Source organism: Emys orbicularis, chromosome 1 (assembly GCF_028017835.1).
Source record: "Emys orbicularis isolate rEmyOrb1 chromosome 1, rEmyOrb1.hap1, whole genome shotgun sequence".
NCBI classification, from domain to species: domain Eukaryota; kingdom Metazoa; phylum Chordata; order Testudines; family Emydidae; genus Emys; species Emys orbicularis.
The window spans coordinates 312,984,384-313,007,779 of NC_088683.1; the positions used below are offsets into that span (position 1 = coordinate 312,984,384).

The window sequence follows — 23,396 nt, forward strand, 5'->3', positions numbered from 1 at the left end:
TGGGGGTGTGGATAGGGGTCCTGGGGGGGGCGGTTAGGGGACAAGGAGCAGGGAGGGCTGGATGGTTCTGAGGTTCTGAGGGGGGCAGTCAGGGAGCGGGAAGTAGGAGGGGGCGGAGAGAGGGTGGGGGCCAGGCAGTTTGGGGAGGCACAGCCTTCCCTACCCAGCCCTCCATACAGTTTTGCAACCCCATATACTGTATACTATGGAACTTTTTCGAACAGCGGTAGGTCAAAGCACACTACAGAAATTTTAGTGTGCAAGTAGCAGGGTCCACATGGCCAGTTAGCATGCAGCAAGCTAGTGCACTAGACAGACACCCCAGCTTGCTAGATTTATGTGAATTTATCTATTTCCTGCTTTTAACACCTTCAGTCATCATTTCCAAGACATTCAATTGAAAAGCAGCAGCAAAGAGCTGAGTTTGTAGAAGTACAAGGGCTTGGGGGGGAAAAAAGCAAGAACTACATAGATCATGATGAACTAGAACAGAACAGATTTCCTCCCAGGGCCTTTTGTCTGTAATTTGAAGCATTTGTGTGGTTAATTTTTAGGATAAGTTAATCAAAATGTGAACGATACTTACAAATGTGTGAGTCTCAAGCAGATATATATAGTAGCTATGGACATACCTCTGACTACATACAGTACATTAGTATAATTTTACAAGATTTGTAGGTAGCTACATACCTTGAGGCTTCTTTAATAACATTCTGTAAAAATATCAGTCGTGTTTGTAAACTGCCTTGTACATGCTTCAGTAAAAAGAAGATTCTTTCATATTCTTAAAAAATAAAGTTAAAAAGTTCATTAGAAGAAACCTACACAGATGTATCTGTTGCAACACCCTGCTTTATGAGCATAATTGCAAGCTTCATTCAGCTTTTGTACAGCTTAAGAAATAGTGCTGTATTTGTATTAAGTAGGCAAGTAAACATATAGGTTACCTACCTGTAACTGAAGGTTCTTCAAAATGTGTAGTCCCTATCTGCATTCCACATGTACGATGATACACGTGCCTGAATCCGGAATTTTTTTTGCGAACAGCGTCCATTGGCCTGCACATGTGCCATAGCTCTCCTCCTGCTCTGAACAGAGAGCATAAAATGTGGTGCAGGCAGACACCTCTCCAGTTTCCCATTTTTACCACAGTTCAAACAATCCGCTGCAGAGGGGACGGAGGACGGGAAGTGAATACAGACCGGGACCACACATCTCAAAGAACTCCCGTTACAGGTAAGTAACCTCCATTTCTTCTTTGAGTGATAGTCCCTATGTGTTCTCCACACAAGGGTGATTAACAAGCAGTAGTCAGATGGGGGTTGGGGCGAGGATGCAGCAGTGATAGCTGACTGTAGTACTACTGTCCTCACAGCTATAACTGCAGTTGACAACTGGACCAGAGCATAATATCTCATTAAGGTATGCAAAGAGCTCCACACAGCTGCCCTAGATATCCCTAGGAGGGGTACGTCTCTCAGTGACGCAGCCGAAGTAGCTTGCCCTCTAGTGGACACAGGTGCCTGAACTAGGGGTGCTGCTGCACCCCCGGCTTGAAGTGGTTTCCATCATATACAGGGTTTATAGTTTGGTTCAATGGCTCTCAGTACCCCCACTATATAAATTGTTCTAGCACCCCTGCTAGCGGAATGAGCACTCACACCCCCTCCAAAGGGGGATATGAGCTAGTTGGTAACAAAGGGTAATATAAACAACCCAAGATCCATTTTGAAACTCTCTGCACCAATATAGCTTGATCCCTTAATCGCTCTGCTATGGAAACAAATAGTTTAGGTGTTTTTCCAACATCCTTTTTTCTTTGAAGATAAAAGCCCAAAACCCTTCAGACATCTAGAGAATGCAGCTGTCTCTCTTCATCTGAGGCATGCAATTTTGGAAAAAATACTGGTAAGTGGATTTCCTGGCTCATGTGAAACTTGGAAACTACTTTAGGAACAAATCTAGAGTGGAGTTATGAGATCTTTTCTTTAAACACGGAAGTATGTGGTGGGTCTGCCACAGTGCTCCCAGTTCACCGACCCTTCTGGCTGACGTTATGGCTATAGAAAGGCCACCTTCATGGACAGATGGGCCATTGCACATGTGGCTAGAAGCTCAAAAGGACCGGGGGGGAGGGGGAGAGAAGTTAGTGAGCGACGATAAAACAAAATTGAGGTCCATTGAGGTACGAACTTCACCAATGGTGGAAAGGATCCGAGAATCCCCTTTAGAAATCTAGCTGTGACAATCTTCGGTAGAACTTTTGGTATCAATGGGATGGGACAGATGGATGAGGATGACCCCAATGACCCTACCATGACACCAATAGGGCATCTCCCATCAAGCCTTTACCCAGGGCTGCTCTGGAGCAGTACCAAGGAAGTTTCCTGTTCTCCCGTGAGGCAAAAAGATCCCAGGCCAGTGTTCCCCACTGGGCAAAGTTATCATCAAGAACCAATGTGAATCTCCCATTCGTGATTTGTGGAAAAATGTCTATTCAGGCAGTCTGCTATGGAGTTTTGCATGACTGGTAAATATGCTGCTGGCAGGGTTATGCTATGATTGATGGACCAACTACAGAGGGCGACTGCCTCTCTCTGCACAGAGAGGGACAAATCTTGCTTCCCCCCTGCTTGTTTATATAAAAATACTGTCGTCACATTGTCCGACACTGTTTGCACGTCTGGATTGGATGAGTGGGAGGAAGGTATCACAGACTTGATGGACCACCTGGAGTTCTAGAAAATTGATATGCATTCTGGACTTTTGTAGGGTCCATGTCTTGTGCCATATGATAGCCCACATGATCACCCCAATTCAAGAGGGTAGCATCCGTAATGATGGTTGCCTTGGGAGTCAGATTGAGGAAAGGAATCCCCACACAAATGTTCTCCGGTGTTGTTCACAAGATGAGTGTCTAAAACTATGGGCAGAATTGTCACATTACCATTTATGTTGCCCTTCTCTACTGAGTACACGGAGAGAAGCCAGGCCTGTTGGCAGTGAAGCAGAAGCCTGGAGAACAGCGTCAAGTGTGCGCATGAGGCCACATGGCAGAGTAGGGAAAGGCAAGTTCTGATGAATGTCCTGGGTCTGATAGCGAACCTAAGAACAGCCATACTGAGTCAGATCAATGGTCCATCCAGCCCACTATCCTGTCTTCCAACAGTGGCCAATGCCAGATGCTTCAGAGGGAATGAACAGAACAGAGCAATTATCAAATGATCCATCCTGTCGTCCAGTCCCAGCACCTAGCAGTAAGAAGCTTATGGACACCCAGAACATAGGATTGCATCCCTACCTATCTTGGCTAATAGCCATTAATGAACCTATCCTCCAAGAACTCATCTAATTCTTTTTTGAACCCTGTTATAGTTTGGGCCTTCACCTGGCATCTCATCTCCTGGCAACAATCCCACGGATTGACTGAGTGCTGTGTGAAGAAGTACTTCCTTTTCTTTGTCTGAAACTTGCTGCATATTAATTTCATTGGGAGACATTTATTTCTTTTGTTATGTGAAGGTATAAATAACACTTCTGTATTCACTTTCTCCACACAATTCATGATTTTATAGACTTCTATCATATCCCCCCAATCCTCTCTTTTCCTAGCTGGATAGTCCCAAATCTTTTTAATCTCTCCTCATACGGAAGCTGTTCCATAGTCTTAATCATTTTTGTTGCCCTTCTCTGTACCTTTTCAATTTCTAATACATCTTTTCTGAGATGAGGCAACAGTATTCAAGGTGTGGATTTATATAGTAGTAGTATGCTGTTTATTATCTTATCTATCCCTTTCCTAATAGTTCCTAACATGGTTAGTTTTTTTGACTGCTGCTGCACATTAAGCAGATATTTTCAGAGAACTATCCACAATGACTCCGAGATCTCTTTCTTGAGTCGTAAAAGCCAATTTAGATACCATCATTTTGTATATATAGTTGGAATTGTGTTTTTCAATGTGCATTACTTTGCATTCATCAACACTGAATTTCATTTGCCATTACCCAGTCACCAAGGTTTGTGAGATCCCTTAACTCGTCAGTCTGCCTTGGACTCAACTATTTTGAGTAATTTTGTATCGTTTGCAAATTTTGCCACCTCATTATTTACCCCCTTTTCCAGATCATTTATGGATATGCTGAACAGCACTGGTCCCAATACAGATCCTTAGGCAAGAGTGCTATTTACACCACTCTCCATTCTGAAAACTAACCATTTATTCCTATGCTTTGTTTCCTGTCTTTGAACTAATTACTGATCCATGAGAGGACTTTCCCTCTCATCTTAGGACTGATAAATTTGTTTAAGAGCCTTTAAAAGGCTTTCTAAAAGTCCAAGTCCACTATATTCACTGGATCACGCTAATCCACGTTTGTCGACCCCCTCAAAGAATTCAAATAGATTGGTGAGGTATGATTTCCCTTTACAAAATCTGTGTTGACTCTTCACCAACAAATGGTGCTCTTCTATGTGTCTGATAATACTGTTCTTTACTATAGTTTCAACCAATTTTCCTGGTACTAGAAGTTAGGCTTTCTGGCCTGTAATTGCCAGGATGCCTCTGTAGCCTTTGTTAAAAATTGGCATCATATTAGCTATCCTCCAGTCATTTGATACAGAAGCTGATTTAAGTGATAGGTTACATACCCAGTTAATAAGTCTGAAATTTCATATTTGAGTTCCATTAGACCTCTTGGGTGAATACTATCTGGTCTTGGTGACTTATTACTTATTACTGTTTTTATTTATCAATTTGTTCCAAAACCACCTCTACTGACAACTCAATCTGGGACAGGTTCCTAAGATTTATCATCTAAAAAGAATGGCTCAGGTGTGGACATTTCCATCATTCTCTGCAGTGAAGACAATACAAAGTATTCATTTAGGTTCTTTTCAATGGTCTTGTTTTCCTTGAGTGCTCCTTTAGCACCTCAACTGACTGACCTTATATATGAAAGTGCTCATGGCATGAAACCTCTTGAGGTAGATATGCTCTTGCTGTGATCAAGTCCAATCTCTCCACTATAAAATTGATTAACCTTGTGGGGATCAACAGATCTTCTGTGATTGACGCAGACACCCAGGGAAGGCAGAAGACTGAACAGAACCACTGGACTTCCTCATAGGAACTGTCCATCAGAAGCCAGTCGTCAACATAAGGGATGACTGTAAATCTCTCTCTTCTCATCCACGTTACCACTACTGAAAAAAAAACATTTGTAAAGATGTTAGGTGTTGCAGCTAGACCAAAGGGGAGGACTCTGAATTAGTAATGTTCTTGACCAAAGAGGAATCTCCTGTGGGCGGGTGGATGTCTACGTGCAAATATGTGTCTCACGTCAAGAGCCATGAACCATGTGTCCTCCTCTAACAAGGGAAATACTGATGCCAAGGATATCGTGTCGAATTTTAGTTTTTGAATGAACTTGTTCAGTTGTCTCAAATTAAGAACTGACCTCCATCCCCTAACCTTGCTGGGGAATAAAGGAGTAAGGGGAATAGAATCCCTTCCTTTGAGGTTGAGGTGGAACCCTATCTATGGCTCCCCTGAGGGCAAGGAAATTTGCCTCTTGTCATAGAATCTCCTTGTGAGAGTGGTCCTTGAAAAGGGTCTGTGGGTAGGAGGTATCAGAAGCTCAATCAGATAACCACCCTGAATAATCGTTAATACCCATTTGTCTGTAGTTATGACCCTCCAGTTTTTTGGCAAACTGGGTAAGGCGGCCTCTGAATATCAGAGGAAGGGAATGAAGCAGCATCAATAAAGGCACATGGGTCCTGTCAAAAGAAATTCTTCACTAGGTGATTAGAGTATAACATGGCCGTAGATGCTGCAGAGGCTAGGCTCCTAGGTATATAAACTTTCAGTCTCTTGTGTGATGGCTCCTGGTGTTGGTGGTAAAATAGCTGAGGAGGCGGCCTTGCCCCATACCCATGTCTATAGTGTTTTCTCTTAGGGGCAGGAGTATAAATGCTCAGCAAGTGAAGAGTTATCCTTGAGTCTTTGAGGGAGTGGAGAGACTCATCTGCCTTCTCGTGGAATAGGTGGATAGTACTGAAGGGGAGATCTTGGATGGTACTCTGCACCTCTCTACGGAAACCAGAGGATTGTAACCACAAGTCTCTCCTCATAACACATCTGTAAGCCATTCCCCTAGATGCAATATTTACTGCACCCACCACAGCTTGGAGGAAAGCTTTGGCCACCAATCTGCCCCCATTCACTAAGGCCTAGAATTAGGCACCCCTCAGCGAGCTTGTCCTTAAATTCCAAAAAATTATAATTAGTAAAAATCATATTTGGACAAGAGGGCCTGATCATCTGAGATCCTGAACTGGAGGGAGGTGTAAGAGAAGACCTTTCTCCCTAGAAGGTTGAGTCACTTGTGTCCCTTTTCAGAGGGAGTAGCCTTTGGGTGCTGTTGCTTGGGCTGCTCTGTAGCTGCCTAAACCACCGAAGAGTTTAGCAGTGGGTGAGAGAACAAAAACTCCCCCAGGGATGGAACGAAGTAGTGCTTCTCAGCGCTGTTAAAGGTGGGAGCACAAGAAGCAGGAGTGTGCCAACTATCTGTGCTTGTTCCATGATGGCTTTGTTTATGAAGAGGGTCACTCAACTGGGACAGGAAGGCTGCAGAATGTTTAGAAAAATATGCTGAGGCTCCAGGACTTCCTGAAGCTGAATTTATAGCTCTGCAGACACCCTGGGCATGAGCTCTTGATATTATTTCAGGTCATCTGGCAGAGACGGAGAAAATGGAGTAAACGCCTCATCCAGTGAAGACAACAAGGTTTCTCCCAAAACCGTATGATCCTCCTCAGTCTCCCCTTCCAAATATTCCAACAGGGCCAGTTGTGGGTGTCTAGGTGATGACAAATAGGACTCCTGCACCAATCCTGGGTGTCTAGGGTAGGGATCCCACACTCTTCACAGTAGGATGGATCAACTGGCAGAGGAGGACCCTATGGCATAGGTTATCACACGTTTCTTGGCCAATTGTCTGAGGTTGGAATCCTGATCTTGTGTGTCTCCTGTCTAGTGCCACCTCCACCCAATGCTGCACAGACTCCTGTGGAGACTCAAATTCATCCAAAGAAAAAGCCTGATTCCTTATCTTGTGCAGAACAGTACCAATGGCTGTGCCTCAAGGCTGCCAGGTGGGATGGGAGAACAACTCTGCCTCATTGGGATAGGCTCTTCCTCTGGAGTATCAACGTCCCAGAATAGAGATGGAACCAATAGGAGGGATGAATGAGATACAGAAGAGCAAAGATGTCCTCCGGGAGACGTAGAGAAGAGCCCATTGGCAGAGCTGTCAGAACTGGAGCTTCCCTGGCCACTGTGGCAGTCGGCTCCCTCTGGGGCCACATTGCTACTGGTATTGCATCAGCTATAGAAATGGAAGGGAGCACCAGAAGCTGTTCATCCCGAGCCTTCACCATCAGACCCGATATTTGAACCATCAGATCCATATCTTTATATCCTTCCTTCTCCTGTTGAGATTTACTCAGGCCTAAATTCTTAGCACCCACCTGCACCAGCTCTCCTGACTGACTGGATTGGGGAGGGATCCTTTCTCTTCAGGGAAGTTTTCGACAAAGATGGCACGTCCTTATATCTATGATAGTGCCCTTTGCTGTCATGTGAAGCCTTCTCCTAAGACTTGATGGTCTTAGCCTCCATTCCTGAGCTTGTGCTTGAAGGGGCGCTGTCTACTTGGTGAGATGAGGTATGGGGAGGTCCCCAGCCTGCATGTGACTGGGTCTTCTCACCTTCTCCATGAGATATTTTCTGAATTTCAATTCCTGACTCTCATGAGTTCGGGGTGGGGTGGGGTGGGGGAAAGCGGCCACTGCTGCACTTGGCAGAAATATGAGCCTCACCCAGGCAGCAGAGGCAACGTTGTTGTTAGTTGCTCACCAAAAAAGAATGAGCGCAGGAAACGGTTTTTGAACCCTGGAACCATGGACATTCTCAGGGTGAAAAAGTCACCGGGTGGAGAAGAAAATGGGGAAAAAAACCCACCATCTAACTATACTATATAGACTATTTAAACTAACTATACACAATACCTTACAGCAATGACACAGTAAAAAAAAAGGAGCTGAGAACACCAAAGATTCTGACTCTGACCTTGCGGCAGTAAGAAAGAACTGGAAAGGTGTTGGCCCACACCACCTTTTATGCCCTCGCTTCAGTGCACGAGGAGTGCTATGGCGCATGTAGAGACCAATGGACACTGCTTGTAAAAAAAATTCCAGACTAAAGCTCATGGTGCACATGCTTATCCCACGTGTGGAATACACATAGGGACCATCACTCGAAGAAAAATTAAAAGTTATTTGTCAACTTTAATGTAAAAAACAAATGTACTAAATCTAGGCTACTGTCAAAGTAGGTAAGTACAAAATCTGAAGAATATAAACAGATGGATTTAATCCTATTCCACCCACGCATTCAGGAAAGTATGAAAGAAAACAGATTTTCAAACTTTCTAAAGAGGCCTTATAAACTTTGAATTAAAAGGATTTCCTCTCTACTACACATAGGGTTTCTCTTCTCTTATTTTTACTTCTGCTAGTAATCACAGATATCTATTACAATTCTTGCATGACTCAGTATCTTACAAAATACAATGATGTAATCTAAATATTTTAATCGAGTCTAGTTGTCTCTCCAATCATCTGGATACAAAAAGATAGTAGTTTGCGGTTCTTATACTTACTTCTTCCCGGCTTTCTAATCTCCTTCATAATTTGTGCTTTTAGTTCTATATTAACCTCTCTCGCACTTCTGGAATGTATCACTTTTTTCCCTTTGTTGGGCGAAGATGCTGGCAAGTTTTCTTGAGAACTTCGCTCTTTACCACCCGACTCTTCATTTTTCATAAATTCATCGATGTTAAGGTTATTAGTTCCTAAATGTTCATGGCCTAGATCCTCTGAATGAGTTGTTGGTCCATCCAATGAATTGAATGGAGAAGGGGACACTGAAAAGTCAGAATCCATAGCATTTGGAAAAACATCTGATGAAAGTGGGTCTGCAACATGATTCTCAATCGCATCATCCGCTGCAATCTCGTTATTGGTTTCTGAAGCTGAAAAATAAAGACTATGAAGAGGAACAAACTGGCAAGCATGCATTAAAAAACATCAAAATCATACATGATTTGGTACTGGGTAATCTAGACTTGTGCAATCATGTTGCAGCAGGTAGGTTTAGAGGAAGGTAAGAGATACTTCTGCAACATCGGGGAGTCAGAAGATGATGTTGCTGGTGGCACAGAACACCCTGGAATGTCCATTGAGGGGTGGTGGTCTATCAATACAGGGAAGCATTCTTTATAAGGAAAAGGGAAGAGTTACACAGACTAGCAACAAAGCAAGAAGTCAAATGAACAGAAGATAAAGGGTGTTTCTGTGAGGAATTACTTACCTGGTCCCATTAAGATTAATGGAAAAAATTCACTTCAGTGCAGAAGGGCTGGCTCAAGGCCCTATGCAACACACAGGCCCACATTAAAGGAATAAAGTTCACTCTTCACTGGAGTGAAGCTCACCAGATAAGCTTGTGTGTTGCAATGTTTTGGAGTGACTCAGATCAAAGAGATTGTACTCACTAATATATCAGAGATCAGTGAGACCCACTTAAAGGGATATACCGGCCTTGCTCTTTTACTTTATTCACTGTATTAAAAGAGAAGAGGGGAAACAAACTCTTTGTACTGGGAAGGTTCCTAAATTTTGTTATAAGAAAGTATATCCCAGTACTTCTGACTATATATGTGATTCAATTGTAATTTGCCCTGGTGTCAATTCCCACGGAAGAGTAAATATCCAGAGGATTGTTAACTACATGCTTATTTGTAATATTGTCCTACCTCCGAGAAGTGAGGAAATTACTGCAAACATCCAAATTAAAATGCAATTTGTTCTGTATTTTACCAACGAACTGGAAAAGCAGACAATCAACAAATACGACAAGTCTACAAATATGAAACCCTCCCCTATTCTGCCCCCTCATATATTTGCTGGGAGGGTAATACTATAAATTTCACTGATGTTTATTTTACTTACTATAAAGTTACAATCAATTTATGTATCACTAAATCCTAAAATATACGTATGTGAAACAATTAAAGGGCATAGAACAAGTACCTTTGTCTACATTGTATAATACTTTCCCTTGTACATATCAAGGTAGTTTTAGTATTAGAAAGTGGTGTTTCAATGGCAGATAGCTAAATTTCAGAAATCTTTATATTGCTTTGAAATTACAAAAGAATGGCAGAGGTTTGTCACCTCTGAGGTGCCAAATACGCAAAGTAATTGGATAATTAAGGCTGAACATTTACATACTGACGTTTTGGCACTGGATATTCAAATACACGAATTTGAGAAATCTACAGCATGCTTACTTTTTTGATGACCAACTAAAACATTCTTTTGTATAAAGAGTGAAGAGAATTATCTGAAGAGGAACCAAATGAAGGCAACAGGAAAAATTAACTGAAATAGAGTTACACTTACTTTTGTGAATAGGAATAGGTTTAACAAGATCTGGCTGTGCTTGTGTTACAGGTGTAGGTGGCCCTTTTCCTCCAATGTGATTGTTCATGACAGGAGGAGTCTGTGGCCGGCCTCTGAGAAGGGGTGACATACACCGACGTCTTTTAGGAATCCCTTGCATATTTGGTTCTCCGGGTCGTTTGTGTTTATTTTGAGGCCCTGATACAAATTCATCTGCCTCATCTATCATCATTCCCTGTAACAAATAAATCTGGTTTTTAAAAAAGCTCTCTTAAATTTGTGTTATCTTGCACAGCAAGTTTAACAAAAAACATATCCAACAATTTCCTGACTTTTGTCAGATATAAGACAATCCAATCAGGAAAATATACCACCTTGTCTTGGCTTCTCTCAAATGCCAATTAAAAAAGACCTGGGCAAATGATTTACTCTGGTAGAGATTAGGACTGATGTGTTGAAGACCACTCTATAAACAATATCCCAAGTAAGAAAGCTGACTATGGTTATACAATTTGCCTGTAAAACATGACCTCTAAACCGGAGTCAGAGGCGAGGTAATTTTTAGTCAGTTAAATATTCACCTATCTTGGTAGTTCACTGAAGTCAAGTCAAAGGCCTAGATTTGTGAGGGATTGAGAATCCATGTCCTTGGGCTAGTGGAAAACTAGAGAAGCCATCAAGTTAATGCAAGCTTTTTGCTAAGGAAGGGTTTAATAAAAAGGGGCAGGGGGGGGAGAAAGGGTAAAGTGTTGGCAATTTCACAACATATGAATATTTCATACTAAAAAATGCAGAGGTTTCATAAGTGATTGCTAATCAAGTCTGCCCCTCCATGAAAAAATAGGTGGCCTAAAAAGAGTTGAGTAAATTTCCTAAGAAATATAGTGGCCTTCTTTTCCTATGCACTTGGATGGCTTCTAGTTAGCAACACATACAAATGCCGTAACACTAGTATTACACAAAATGAGTATTAGAGAGAAATTACCTTCTTGTCCAATTTAAATGGATTACCAAATGTATGTAGCCTTCGGGGTTGATCAGGGTCAAGCTCTCGAAGAGGAGATGGTATCTGTTTTAGGTACTCCTGATAATTTCCCATTTGTGCTATTGGTACACTGTGAACTTGATCTATTGGAATTGAAGATAGTTTTTATCAAAAGACTACGCCTATAGAAACAGTATGACACTGTTTGTTTTGTCAGGATTTAATTCTGGCTGCATTTCACACATCCAGTTTTCATATTATCTCACCTTTTTGATCAGGATATAGCAACATAGAAGTATATAGAAATAGATGCTCAAAACCCATCTTCCTCTCTACCAACATAATAATTAAAGTATTTCATATACTACTTCACATACTGTGGAAGGCTTGCCTGGGGTTGAAAAAAATCAATGTATGTAATATGTGTATTGATCATCTCACCCTAGAAATGAGTAATAGCCTCCTGAGTACAGTTTTTGTTTTTCCAACATGATACACAATTCGTTTTGGATAGGATGGGTGGAGGGAAAGGAATGGAGACCATCTGAATGCATTAATTGTAAAATGCACTGAGGCTACTATTACACTGATGTATGAAATTATGTAATTTTCCACCTTACATGCTACTCTGAACTATGATTACACAAAAAGCCCCTTCCTATCTGCCAAAAACATGAAGACATTTTATTAATTAGAAGTAAAACACCAACAACTTGAGAAATGTCCTTTCTAATATTGTCAGCAAGGTACAAGATGCTTGTAATCTTGTACACACTGAAAACAAAATTCAGCATTTTCTTAAGAGTCCTTGTGATTCAGGTCCTCAATGTGTTCTTGACCGCACAACATGTCAAAATTCACCCATCGATCCTTTGCTCAGCAAGGAGGTAGGTTGGGTAGCAGATTACACTAGAATTAATGCCAGTTGTAATACGGACACCTCTCCAGGAACTGGACACAACTTTTTTAATAGTCATTGGATGGTAGTGACATTCTATCACTACTTAGGCCAGACTAATATTCGTAATCTAGAAATGTTGTTAGAAGTCCTATTTTTTCTTGTCTTTTTTCCTTTTTCTCTGTCTATTCTTATTTCATTCTTTCCATTATTGTCTTCTACAGGTGCCACAATGTAATGAAGCACTTTAACTGCAGAGTACTCAGAGTACTTCTCCTCTTGAGCTCTACTACTACTGTCATTTATGGCTAGCACAGGTTATTGTATTGCCTGCTGAAAGTCACCACACAGGGAAAAAACTGAATTAGCATGGAGACAACTACTCTCTCACCAAGAGAGGTGCTCCTTTCAGGTCAAGGGTGAGGCAAGTTGGCAGGATGTGAGGGGGAAGCTTCCTCTGCCAATGCCAATTATGTACTTATTATATGGACAGAGGACTTCAGTGTCCAGGACTGTCCAGAAGATATTTGTCCTTTGATATACCCACAAAGCTGGAAAAAAGTGAAACAAAAACAAACAGAATCAAAAGCTGAAGAAAACAAGACTGTTCTTAAGACAAGGACAGTCAAAGAAATTAAATGGAAGATATAAGTTTTGTCTTCCATGAGCCACTGGAACATGTCTAACTTATAATAAAGATGTGGTGGGAAAGCCCAAGGAAAGCCACTGGGGTTCGTGTGCAATAGCAGCAATCTTAGAATAAGGTTATTTCAGAAAGAAAACCTCCCAACTAAGCATCTATTGAAGAAGGCTCAACTTTACTCCATTCAGCACACTATACAAAGTTATGATAATAGTACTAACTACTATACATATTAAGATATGCAAACAATAAACAAAGTAATCTAACCTTCATCTTGTCCTTTGAGAAACTTGCGAGTTATCTTCATAAGATTAGACCTCATTCTTGTTAAGTGATCCAAAAGATTCCTTCTGGGTATATCATAAGCATTTCTAAAGGTCTGAGGTTTCAATTCCTACAGTTGCAGCAATATAATAAAGCTTTGATTAATACTACATATGAAATAACATCTAATACTTCAATAGAAGTGTATTGAAAATAACAACATTACACATAATGGTGCTTACCTTATTCAGCAAAGCTATTTGGAACCCAGCATACTCCTTCATATTGAGGTCTAGAAGTCTATGAGGAATTTCCCCAGTAATCCCCTGTAGCAGTTGTTGAAAATCGTTCCTATGTGCCATAGACAGGTTGTGTGATCTGCTTCTGACCTTAATTCCAGTCTCTTGCGCTACCTTTTTGCCTACAGAGCCAATGACTCTATCGGACTCTATTTTGGCCTTAATTTGAAATAAATAAATAAATAAAATTGACAATATACTCTTAAAAGGATTAGTCAGAATATTAAATTAATTCCTAATTCTTACCTAGAAGATTCGGCAATGTGCTAATACACTATAAAAAAAATATAATGTGGATGAGTGTTTAAGGTGGTTTGCTGAATGTACTACTACAATTCTAAATCATTAGAATATGGTAAACAGTTTTTGTGTCTAGCTTTTTCATGTATTTCTAGGGTGCCCATTATCATAGTATCTAAGCACCAATATGCATGCAATGCTTTTATTTTCATAAAAATGCCTTGATTACGATTATTGGAAAACTGTGCCAGAATTTCTGCATGTGCTCATAGATTTCACTTTTCTCTGTGAAAAAAGCTGAAGTCTTATGAGAATTTTCACAAAGTAACTTATCTCATTTAACTGTATTTATTATGGACTCATATGATGGTATCAATTTCTTTTTTAAAAAAAAGTCAATAGAAGATAGGAAAAGAACCTGAGATTAAAGGAAGAGACAGTTCAACTCCAACAAAATAAGGGAACACACAGCAATCTTTTGATTCTTCCTCCATTTGGCAGACAATCCACCACAGCCAGTAATTTTTCACCTGCCAAGCATGTCCCAAAATCAAATGTACTCTAAAATGCATCACTAGTAGTTTGGTAGAATACAGTTGAACAATAAGCCCAAAATCACTTGAGAACTTCTGACTGTCATACAATGTTTATTCAGAGGTTGCACTTGAGAAGTTCCTTCCACACTGAAAGTTCAAATGTTATTTCCCATTTTAAGAACAGAATTCTCTTAAACTGGTAGAATCTTTCAAAAGGAAAGAAAGATTTTAAGGAGGATTACTGTATACTCCAATGTAGGTATAACATACTGTAGAACAATGTATTTTATGTATTTTGAGCCAAAAATGTATAAATATACAGATTTATAGATTATGCAGATTTTTGAGCAAAATGACCACACAATTTGGTAAGATTCATCACAGATTTCCACAGGCTATAGCTAGGAGTTTAAAAAAATAAGATTTATATTGAGGGCTTTTAAACTTTATGAAATTTTAACATACAAAGTCATTAATATTTGCATCTCTACATCCTTTTGTGTCAAAGCTACTCAATTTTGTGATTATCCAAAAAAAGTTGGAGACACACAACAAAACAGTAAGTGATAATGGGAAATCAATGGTTTTTACCTGCTAGAGCAGGAGACTAGCCAGGAGATATGGGTTCTACTCCCCACCATTGCCAGTGGCTTGGGGTGTAACCTTGTCCATTCTGTGCCAGTTTCCTCATTTGTAAGCAAGCACTTCAATAGGGATGAAAGGCACTGTTTACTATGTTTTATATTTAGCTAATGCCTTTCATCTTTCATGGATCCTGAAGCACTTCAAAAACTATGGGCCAAATAGGAAAGAAGGCTACATTTTGGCCCAATTACATATAGGCACAAATCCCTAATCACATGCAAGGTGATTTTTAGCATAGAGCAGAAAGGACTGTGCCTTTTTAACCACAAATATATTCAAGTTGGCACATATGAAAATGCTGCTTGCATACTATATACGTTGAGTATCAGAGGGGTAGCCGTGTTAGTCTGAATCTGTAAAAAGCAACAGAGGGTCCTGTGGCACCTTTAAGACTAACAGAAGTATTGGAGCATAAGCTTTCGTGGGTGAATGCCCACTTCATCAGACGCAAGTAATGGAAATTTCCAGAGGCAGGTATAAATCAGTATGGAGATAACGAGGTTAGTTCAATCAGGGAGGGTGAGGTGCTCTGCTAGCAGTTGAGGTGTGAACACCAAGGGAGGAGAAACTGCTTCTGTAGGTGGATAGCCATTCACAGTCTTTGTTTAATCCTGATCTGATGGTGTCAAATTTGCAAATGAACTGGAGCTCAGCAGTTTCTCTTTGGAGTCTGGTCCTGAAGTTTTTTTTGCTGTAAGATGGCTACCTTTACATCTGCTATTGTGTGGCCAGGGAGGTTGAAGTGTTCTCCTACAGGTTTTTGTATATTGCCATTCCTGATATCTGACTTGTGTCCATTTATCCTCTTGCGTAGTGACTGTCCAGTTTGGCCAATGTATATAGCAGAGGGGCATTGCTGGCACGTGATGGCATATATAACATTGGTTGACGTGCAGGTGAATGAGCCGGTGATGTTGTAGCTGATCTGGTTAGGTCCTGTGATGGTGTTGCTGGCGTAGATATGTGGGCAGAGTTGGCATCGAGGTTTGTTGCATGGGTTGGTCCCTGAGTTAGAGTTGTTATGGTGCGGTGCGTGGTTGCTGATGAGAATATGCTTAAGGTTGGCGGGTTGTCTGTGGGCGAGGACTGGCCTGCCTCCCAAGGTCTGTGAAAGTAACCAAATTCTACAGGCCACTTTCCTCAGATCCCACTGAGGAATACACTAAGAAACTGCACCATCTACTCAGGACACTCCCTACACTAACACAGGAACAAATCAACATAGCCTTAGAGCCCCGACCGGGGTTATTCTATCCATTACCCAAGATCCACAAACCTGGAAATCCTGGACGCCCCATCATCTCGGGCATTGGCACTCTCACTGAAGGACTGTCTGGATATGTGGACTCCCTTCTCAGAACCTACACCACCAGCACTCCCAGCTATCTCTGTGACACCACTGATTTCCTGAGAAAACTACAATGCATTGGTGACCTCCCAGAAAACACCATCCTAGCCACCATGGACGCAGAAGCTCTCTACATAAACATCCCACACACAGATGGAATACAAGCTGTCAGGAACAGTATCCCTGATGATGACACAGCACAACTTGTTGCTGAGCTCTGTGACTTTATCCTCACGCACAATTATTTCAAATTTGGTGACAATATATACCTCCAGACCAGTGGCACCGCCATGGGCACCCGCATGGCCCCACAATATGCCAACATTTTTATGGCTTACCTGGAACAACGCTTCCTCAGCTCTCGTCCACTCACACCCCTTCTCTACCTACGATACATTGATGACATCTTCATATGGACCCATGGGAAGGAGACCCTGGAAGAATTCCACCATGATTTCAACAGCTTCCACCCCACCATCAACCTCAGCCTGGACCAATCTACATGAGAGGTCCACTTCCTAGACACCACAGTACAAATAAGCAATGGCCACGTTACCACCACCCTATACCGAAAACCCACCGACCGCTACGCCTACCTTCATGCCTCCAGCTTCCACCCCGGACACACCACACGATCCATCGTCTACAGCCAAGCGCTGAGGTACAACTGCATCTGCTCCAACCCCTCAGACAGAGACCAACACCTACAAGATCTTCACCAAGCATTCTCAAAACTACGATACCCACACAAGGAAATAAAGAAACAAATCAACAGAGCCAGACGTGTACCCAGAAGCCTCCTGCTACAAGACAGGCCCAAAAAAGAAACCAACAGAACTCCACTGGCCATCACCTACAGTCGTCAGTTTAAACCTCTCCACCGCATCATCAGTGATCTACAACCCATCCTGGACAATGATCCCTCACTTTCACAGACCTTGGGAGGCAGGCCAGTCCTCGCCCACAGACAACCCGCCAACCGTAAGCATATTCTCACCAGCAACCATGCACCGCACCATAACAACTCTAACTCAGGAACCAACCCATGCAACAAACCTCGATGCCAACTCTGCCCACATATCTACACCAGCAACACCATCACAGGACCTAACCAGATCAGCTACAACATCACCGGCTCATTCACCTGCACGTCCACAAATGTTATATATGCCATCACGTGCCAACAATGCCCCTCTGCTATGTACATTGGCCAAACTGGACAGTCACTACGCAAGAGGATAAATGGACACAAGTCAGATATCAGGAATGGCAATGTACAAAAACCTGTAGGAGAACACTTCAACCTCCCTGGCCACACAATAGCAGATATAAAGGTAGCCATCTTACAGCAAAAAAAACTTCAGGACCAGACTCCAAAGAGAAACTGCTGAGCTCCAGTTCATTTGCAAATATGACACCATCAGATCAGGATTAAACAAAGACTGTGAATGGCTATCCACCTACAGAAGCAGTTTCTCCTCCCTTGGTGTTCACACCTCAACTGCTAGCAGAGCACCTCACCCTCCCTGATTGAACTAACCTCATTATCTCCATACTGATTTATACCTGCCTCTGGAAATTTCCATTACTTGCGTCTGATGAAGTGGGCATTCACCCAAGAAAGCTTATGCTCCAATACTTTTGTTAGTCTTAAAGGTGCCACAGGACCCTCTGTTGCTATATACGTTGAGTTATCCAATCAGCCACATTTCAGTATGTATGTACAGTTTAGCCTATAAACAAAGTTTTCAACTAATTCAAAGAACGGAAGATGTACCAACGGTAATCACATGTAGGAATTCAGATAACTTGAGGTTTCTTGCCCCTTTACTATGAGAACCAATATGGTTCACTGATATTTTCAAGTTAGTCTGATACTAGAGTAAGTGTTTTTCATTTTTAGTTTTCATTTTTTACTGTTCTTTTGCATCAACATTACCTGTTGACTCAACTTTTTGAGGTATGCAATGACACTGTAACTAAGTCCATATTCCACACCATCTGCTATAAGGTTAGGCGCTCCCATCATTCTCACAGCTTTCTTCAAAGGCTGAAACAAGTAATATATACACTTACATATGTATATCCTTGTATATTTGTATCCTTAAGTTTGTAGCAAGAATTTAAAGAACATGATTGCTTAATGCATTCATTTCAAAGTGAATTTGTAACCCTTTAAGGCAACATAACATCCTTTTCCTTTAAATATTGCAACATTAATGCGGAATTATTAAATATTAGTGGAGATATAGTTCAAGCAGTAGTTATACCTGACCAAGTTTTTATAACATTACAGTCAAAGGGAAAAGTCAAGACATTAATGTAAATTTTAGGAAATTACTCTTCCGGGGCATACATGATGCCATAAATGTGAAATCCTAGATTTGTACACATTAACCTTTTATTATGTTCAGAACATCCTAATTGCTTTATAAAATATAATCCAAAAGAAGACAGTTAACAGAACAAGCTAATAACTGAAGATACAAGTTTACCATAAATTATAGGATACAGCAGACATTTTAAAACACACATACAATAAATCATCTTACCCCTAGATAGTAAGGAGGCATTGTCTTCAAATAGCTTTCAAATGACTGCCGCCATTTTAAGGTTGGCTTTGCCTTGTGTACTTTGAATAAGTCATCTAAGAAATTATACAAACAGAGATAAAGTTAAATGAGAGGTGCATTTCTAAATGTAAGGCATCATTCACCACACATTTTCTAAGAACATTTCTTCTAAAGGTTCGTCCTACTACACTAAGGCTTAACCAGAGCTAATTACTATTGGATGCAATCCATGAGGTGCGTAAGGAAGGCAGAATCTTGCAATTTGTTATTTATAAAATCTAACTCGTTATCAGATCCATGGGAGTAGGAAAAGAAGGGCTTTGTAGCAGCAGCAGGGGGGGAAAAGTGGCAGCCACAGCATGTTAGAAGGGGAGTAAAATATCTGTGAACAATAAACACTCATTTTTAGAAATCAACAGGATTATACTCAGATTCAGGAATGGTAGTAATTTTTTGCTAAGTGAATCATGAATATAGTAGATACCAGAAAAATTAAAAGTTCTCTTTTCAGTAGGAATATTACATTCTTAATGTTTTGGATTTGCTTAGGCTTATGATTATTAACAGCAGCATTAACAACACAAAAAAATATAACTAGGCTGAAGCAATTTTCCGCCTACCACATCAGAAGGATTTGAGAAAGCTGTATTTACCTAAGAGGGGAAGGAGGACTGGATAATTGTAAGGCATCACAAACAGGTTCACACAATTCAGTGCTGTACTGGCTTTCAAGTAACCAAAAGGATGGCCAAGTTCACTATATTTTGCACTATTGCTCACATACACCTGCAATAAGAAGAGTTCATGTAATTCATGTTGTACATAAACAGTTTTAAAGTGTGAGTTATAAGTTAAAGGTGTGATGTCAGTAAGTTTATAGTAAATCAACGCATGTAATTAGAATTTCAGTCCAAGTTATTTACAGAATACCATTTCTCAGATAAATGTCCTTTAGTTAGTACATATTCAACTTGCCTGCCAGCAGGTCTGAGGAGATTTCCTTTCCAGAATAAACTGGGTCAGCGGTGAAGGTTCTAACTCATATTTATCAAAAGGTAGTTTGTCAATGACCATTGGTTCACAGTCAGTGCAGGAGAACTTCACTACAGGGTGAGATGTGCGAGGTGGCTAAACAGAAACATTCAGTTGTTAAGTGTGGGTCTGCACCAACAAATACAAGATCTAGCCATACTAAATCTTATTCTGAAACAATATAAAAGTGTTTTGGAAAATTGCACCTTAGTATCTGTTAATGTGTCTCTGAAATAAAGAAATAGGAACACTAACTTAATATTTCATCTTATTGAACCTTGAACAGCTGTTGGGTTTAGGTAGGTAGTAAATACTATCTTAATATAGAGTGTAAGTATATTTAGAAAGTAAAAGCCAAGTACTTTAACTGCTAAATCAACAGGTCAGGCAAGGACAATGATTTGCAAATGGAGTAATTATCCTACTCTATTTAAGGTCTTTATTTATGACTGGGAAGAAAATGAAATCACTACTGATAAAGTTTGCAGATAACACAAAAATTGGGGGAGTGGTAAACAATGAAGAGGTCAGGTCACTGATTCAGAGCATTCTAGGTCACTTGGTAAACTGGGCACAAGCAAACAATACGAATTTTAATACAGCTAAATGTAAATGTAGACATTTGGGAACAAAGACTAGCCCATGCTTACAGGACGGGGGAAATCTATCCTGGGAAGTAGTGACTATGAGAAAGATTTGGGGACAGGGATGGAGTGTGGGGGATAATCAGCTGAACATGAGCTCCCAGTGTGATGCAGTGGCCAAAAGAGCTAATGAAATCCTGGGATGCATGAACAGGGGAATCTTGAGTAGGAGTAGAGGTTATTTGGCACTGGTGCAACCACTGCTGGAATACTATGTCCAGTTCCAGTGCCCACAATACAAGAAGGATGTTGATAAATTGGAGAAGGTTCAGAGCATAGCCATGAGAATGATAAGAGGATTAGAAAACATGTCCTACAGCAGTGGTCTCCAACCTTTTTACGCGCAAGATCACGTTTTGAATTAACCATCAACCCAGGATCTACCCCACCCGTTCCCCAAGGCCCCGCCCCACTTACCCCTCCCCCGCCCGCTGGGGAGCTGCCAGGGGGATGCCCCCTCCCCCACCTGCTGGGGAGCTGCCAGGTATCCCCCACTGCCTGTGGGGATTGGGGAGCTGCGAGGGGACCCCTGCCACTTCAAGCGGCAGGGGGACCCCGCAACTCCCAGCCGCCACAAGAGGTGGGGGTACCCTGAAGCTCCCAGCCGCTGCGGGCTGAAGTCATGGAGGTCTGCGGTACATGACCTTCGTGATCAAATCATAGCCTTAGTTATGTTCCTATGATTATATTGTTATTTTGACAAATAAAACATGTAGAATTTTAAAATATTGTGTACATAATTTTAATTTTTTTGGCACAGAATTTCCACACAAATAAATAAGGGTACTTCCTGAAGCAATACCACTGAAGTTGCTTATGCTCTTGTAGAGCAAGCCCTCACCCTATGAGGGAAAGGAAGATGCAACTACTGGTAAAGCAGGATATAGGCCGAGATCCTCAGAGATCCTCTGCGAGGAAACAGCTTGACCTCAGACTCGTTCTGCTATAGCGAGAAACTATATAGGTGATTTTCTACTTTGTTTTGTCCTTTTCAGGTAGAAGGCGAGAGTATGTCATACACATCAAGGGAGTGAGGTCTCCCTTCTTCAGATGCATGCTGTTTTGGAAAAAACAAAGTATTGATTGGTTCATGTGAAACTCCGAAACTACTCTGGAAGTGAATTTCAGACATAGTTCTAAAGAGACTGTCCTTATGGAATACAGCATATGGTGGACCCCACCATTAGGGTTCCTAGCTCACCTACCCTTCCGGCTGAGGTGGTGGCCACAAGGAAATCAACGTTCACTAATAAGTGACACATGTAACATGTAGATAATGGTTCGGAGGGAGGCTTTGGGAGTGCTGAAAGTACAAGATACAAGTCCCCATGAGGAACACGTTTCCTTTATTGGCAGAAAAGTTCTGATAAGTCCCTTTAAGAATGTGGTAGTCAGCAGGTGAGTGAAAATTGAACAACCATCTGATAGTGGATGGCACACACTGACTGCTGCCAGATGAACTTGTACAGAGCTTTGGGAAAGCCCAGCTGTTTTGAGAGAGAAAAGCTAGTCCAAAATGAGGGATATATCCACTGACTCTGGAGGGATAGCTCAGTGGTTTGAGCATTAGCCTACTAAACCCAGGGTTGTGAGTTCAACCCTTGAAGGGGCCATTTAGGGATCTGGGACAAAACTTGGGGATTGGTCCTGCTTTGAGCAGGGGGTTGGACTAGATGACCTCCTGAGGTCCCTTCCAACCCTGATATTCTATGATTCTATGTACCCAGATGGAAAAATGTTTCCACTTGGCTGAATAGCATTTCCTAGTGGAAACCTTTCTGCTATTATTAAGGATCGTTTGTACAGCTTGAGAGCAGTAATGTTCTAATGTTGATTCCCATCCAAAAGCTAAGAGATTAGAAAAGCACTTCAGGGTTGGGATGTTTGATCTTGCCCTCCTCCTGCGTCAAGAGATCAGGAAAGGATTGGATGGTGATCAGAGAATCAGATGACAGTTGTAGGAGTTTTGGAAACCAAAACTGTCTGGACCAATCAGGGACTATAAGGATGTCACTTGCCGTGTCCTAAAGAATTTTCTGCAGGACCCGAGGAAGGAGTGCTTAGGGAGGAAAGGCATAGCTGAGACAGTCTGATTAGGGAAGAAGGAAAGCATTACCCTGAGAGTGTAGTCCTAGCGCTCCTGTGGAGCAGTATGTGCTACATCTCTCATTTGTTTGAGAAGGAAATAGATCCCGGTTGGGGGTCCCTCATTGAGCAAAGATGCTGTTTACTAGCGAATCATGCAATTCCCACTTGCGATCGATGGCAAAATGCCTGCTGAGGGTGTCTTCCAACACATTTTGAATTCATGGAAGATAAGCTGCCAACATGATGATTCAATTCTTGAAACACCAATTCCACAGGATGACTGCTTCTACACACAGGTAAAATATGGTTGTCATGTAATCTGACATTGAGACATGGCAGGACCAGACGAACTGTAGAAAATCCTCTCAAGTTACTCAGACTGCCTGGAGTTCCAGAACGTTGATGTGCATCCCGGTTTCTCAGGAGGGGGCATCTACACATACCTGACAGGGATCCTTCCACCAGATCAGGGAAGACATTACTCTGGAAGGAATTGTTATCATGGTGTTCATGCTGTGTTTGGTTGATGAATACACTGTCTGGAGCCAGACCTGAAGGGAACATAGGTGGAGTCTGGTGAATGGAGTAGCATAAGTACATGAAGCCATGTGCCTCAGGAGGGAAAGACAAGTTTTAACTGGAGCTTGAGGACCGAGTATAGCCTGATCTAC

General features: G+C 41.5%; 1 protein-coding gene across 1 annotated transcript in view; it reads right to left on the minus strand.

Moving 5' to 3' along the window:
- INTS6 (integrator complex subunit 6) overlaps positions 1-23,396 on the minus strand; it is an 83,415-nt gene that overhangs the window by 17,272 nt on the left and 42,747 nt on the right. Inside the window, exons 8-17 of the mRNA XM_065407322.1 lie at positions 19,937-20,089; positions 19,615-19,747; positions 18,941-19,035; positions 18,328-18,438; positions 13,563-13,778; positions 13,324-13,450; positions 11,516-11,658; positions 10,531-10,765; positions 8,727-9,098; positions 691-784 (exon numbers count right to left, since the gene is read on the minus strand). Of these exons, the coding sequence (XP_065263394.1) occupies positions 691-784; positions 8,727-9,098; positions 10,531-10,765; positions 11,516-11,658; positions 13,324-13,450; positions 13,563-13,778; positions 18,328-18,438; positions 18,941-19,035; positions 19,615-19,747; positions 19,937-20,089 (1,679 nt within the window). The remainder of the gene's footprint in view (positions 1-690; positions 785-8,726; positions 9,099-10,530; positions 10,766-11,515; positions 11,659-13,323; positions 13,451-13,562; positions 13,779-18,327; positions 18,439-18,940; positions 19,036-19,614; positions 19,748-19,936; positions 20,090-23,396) is intronic.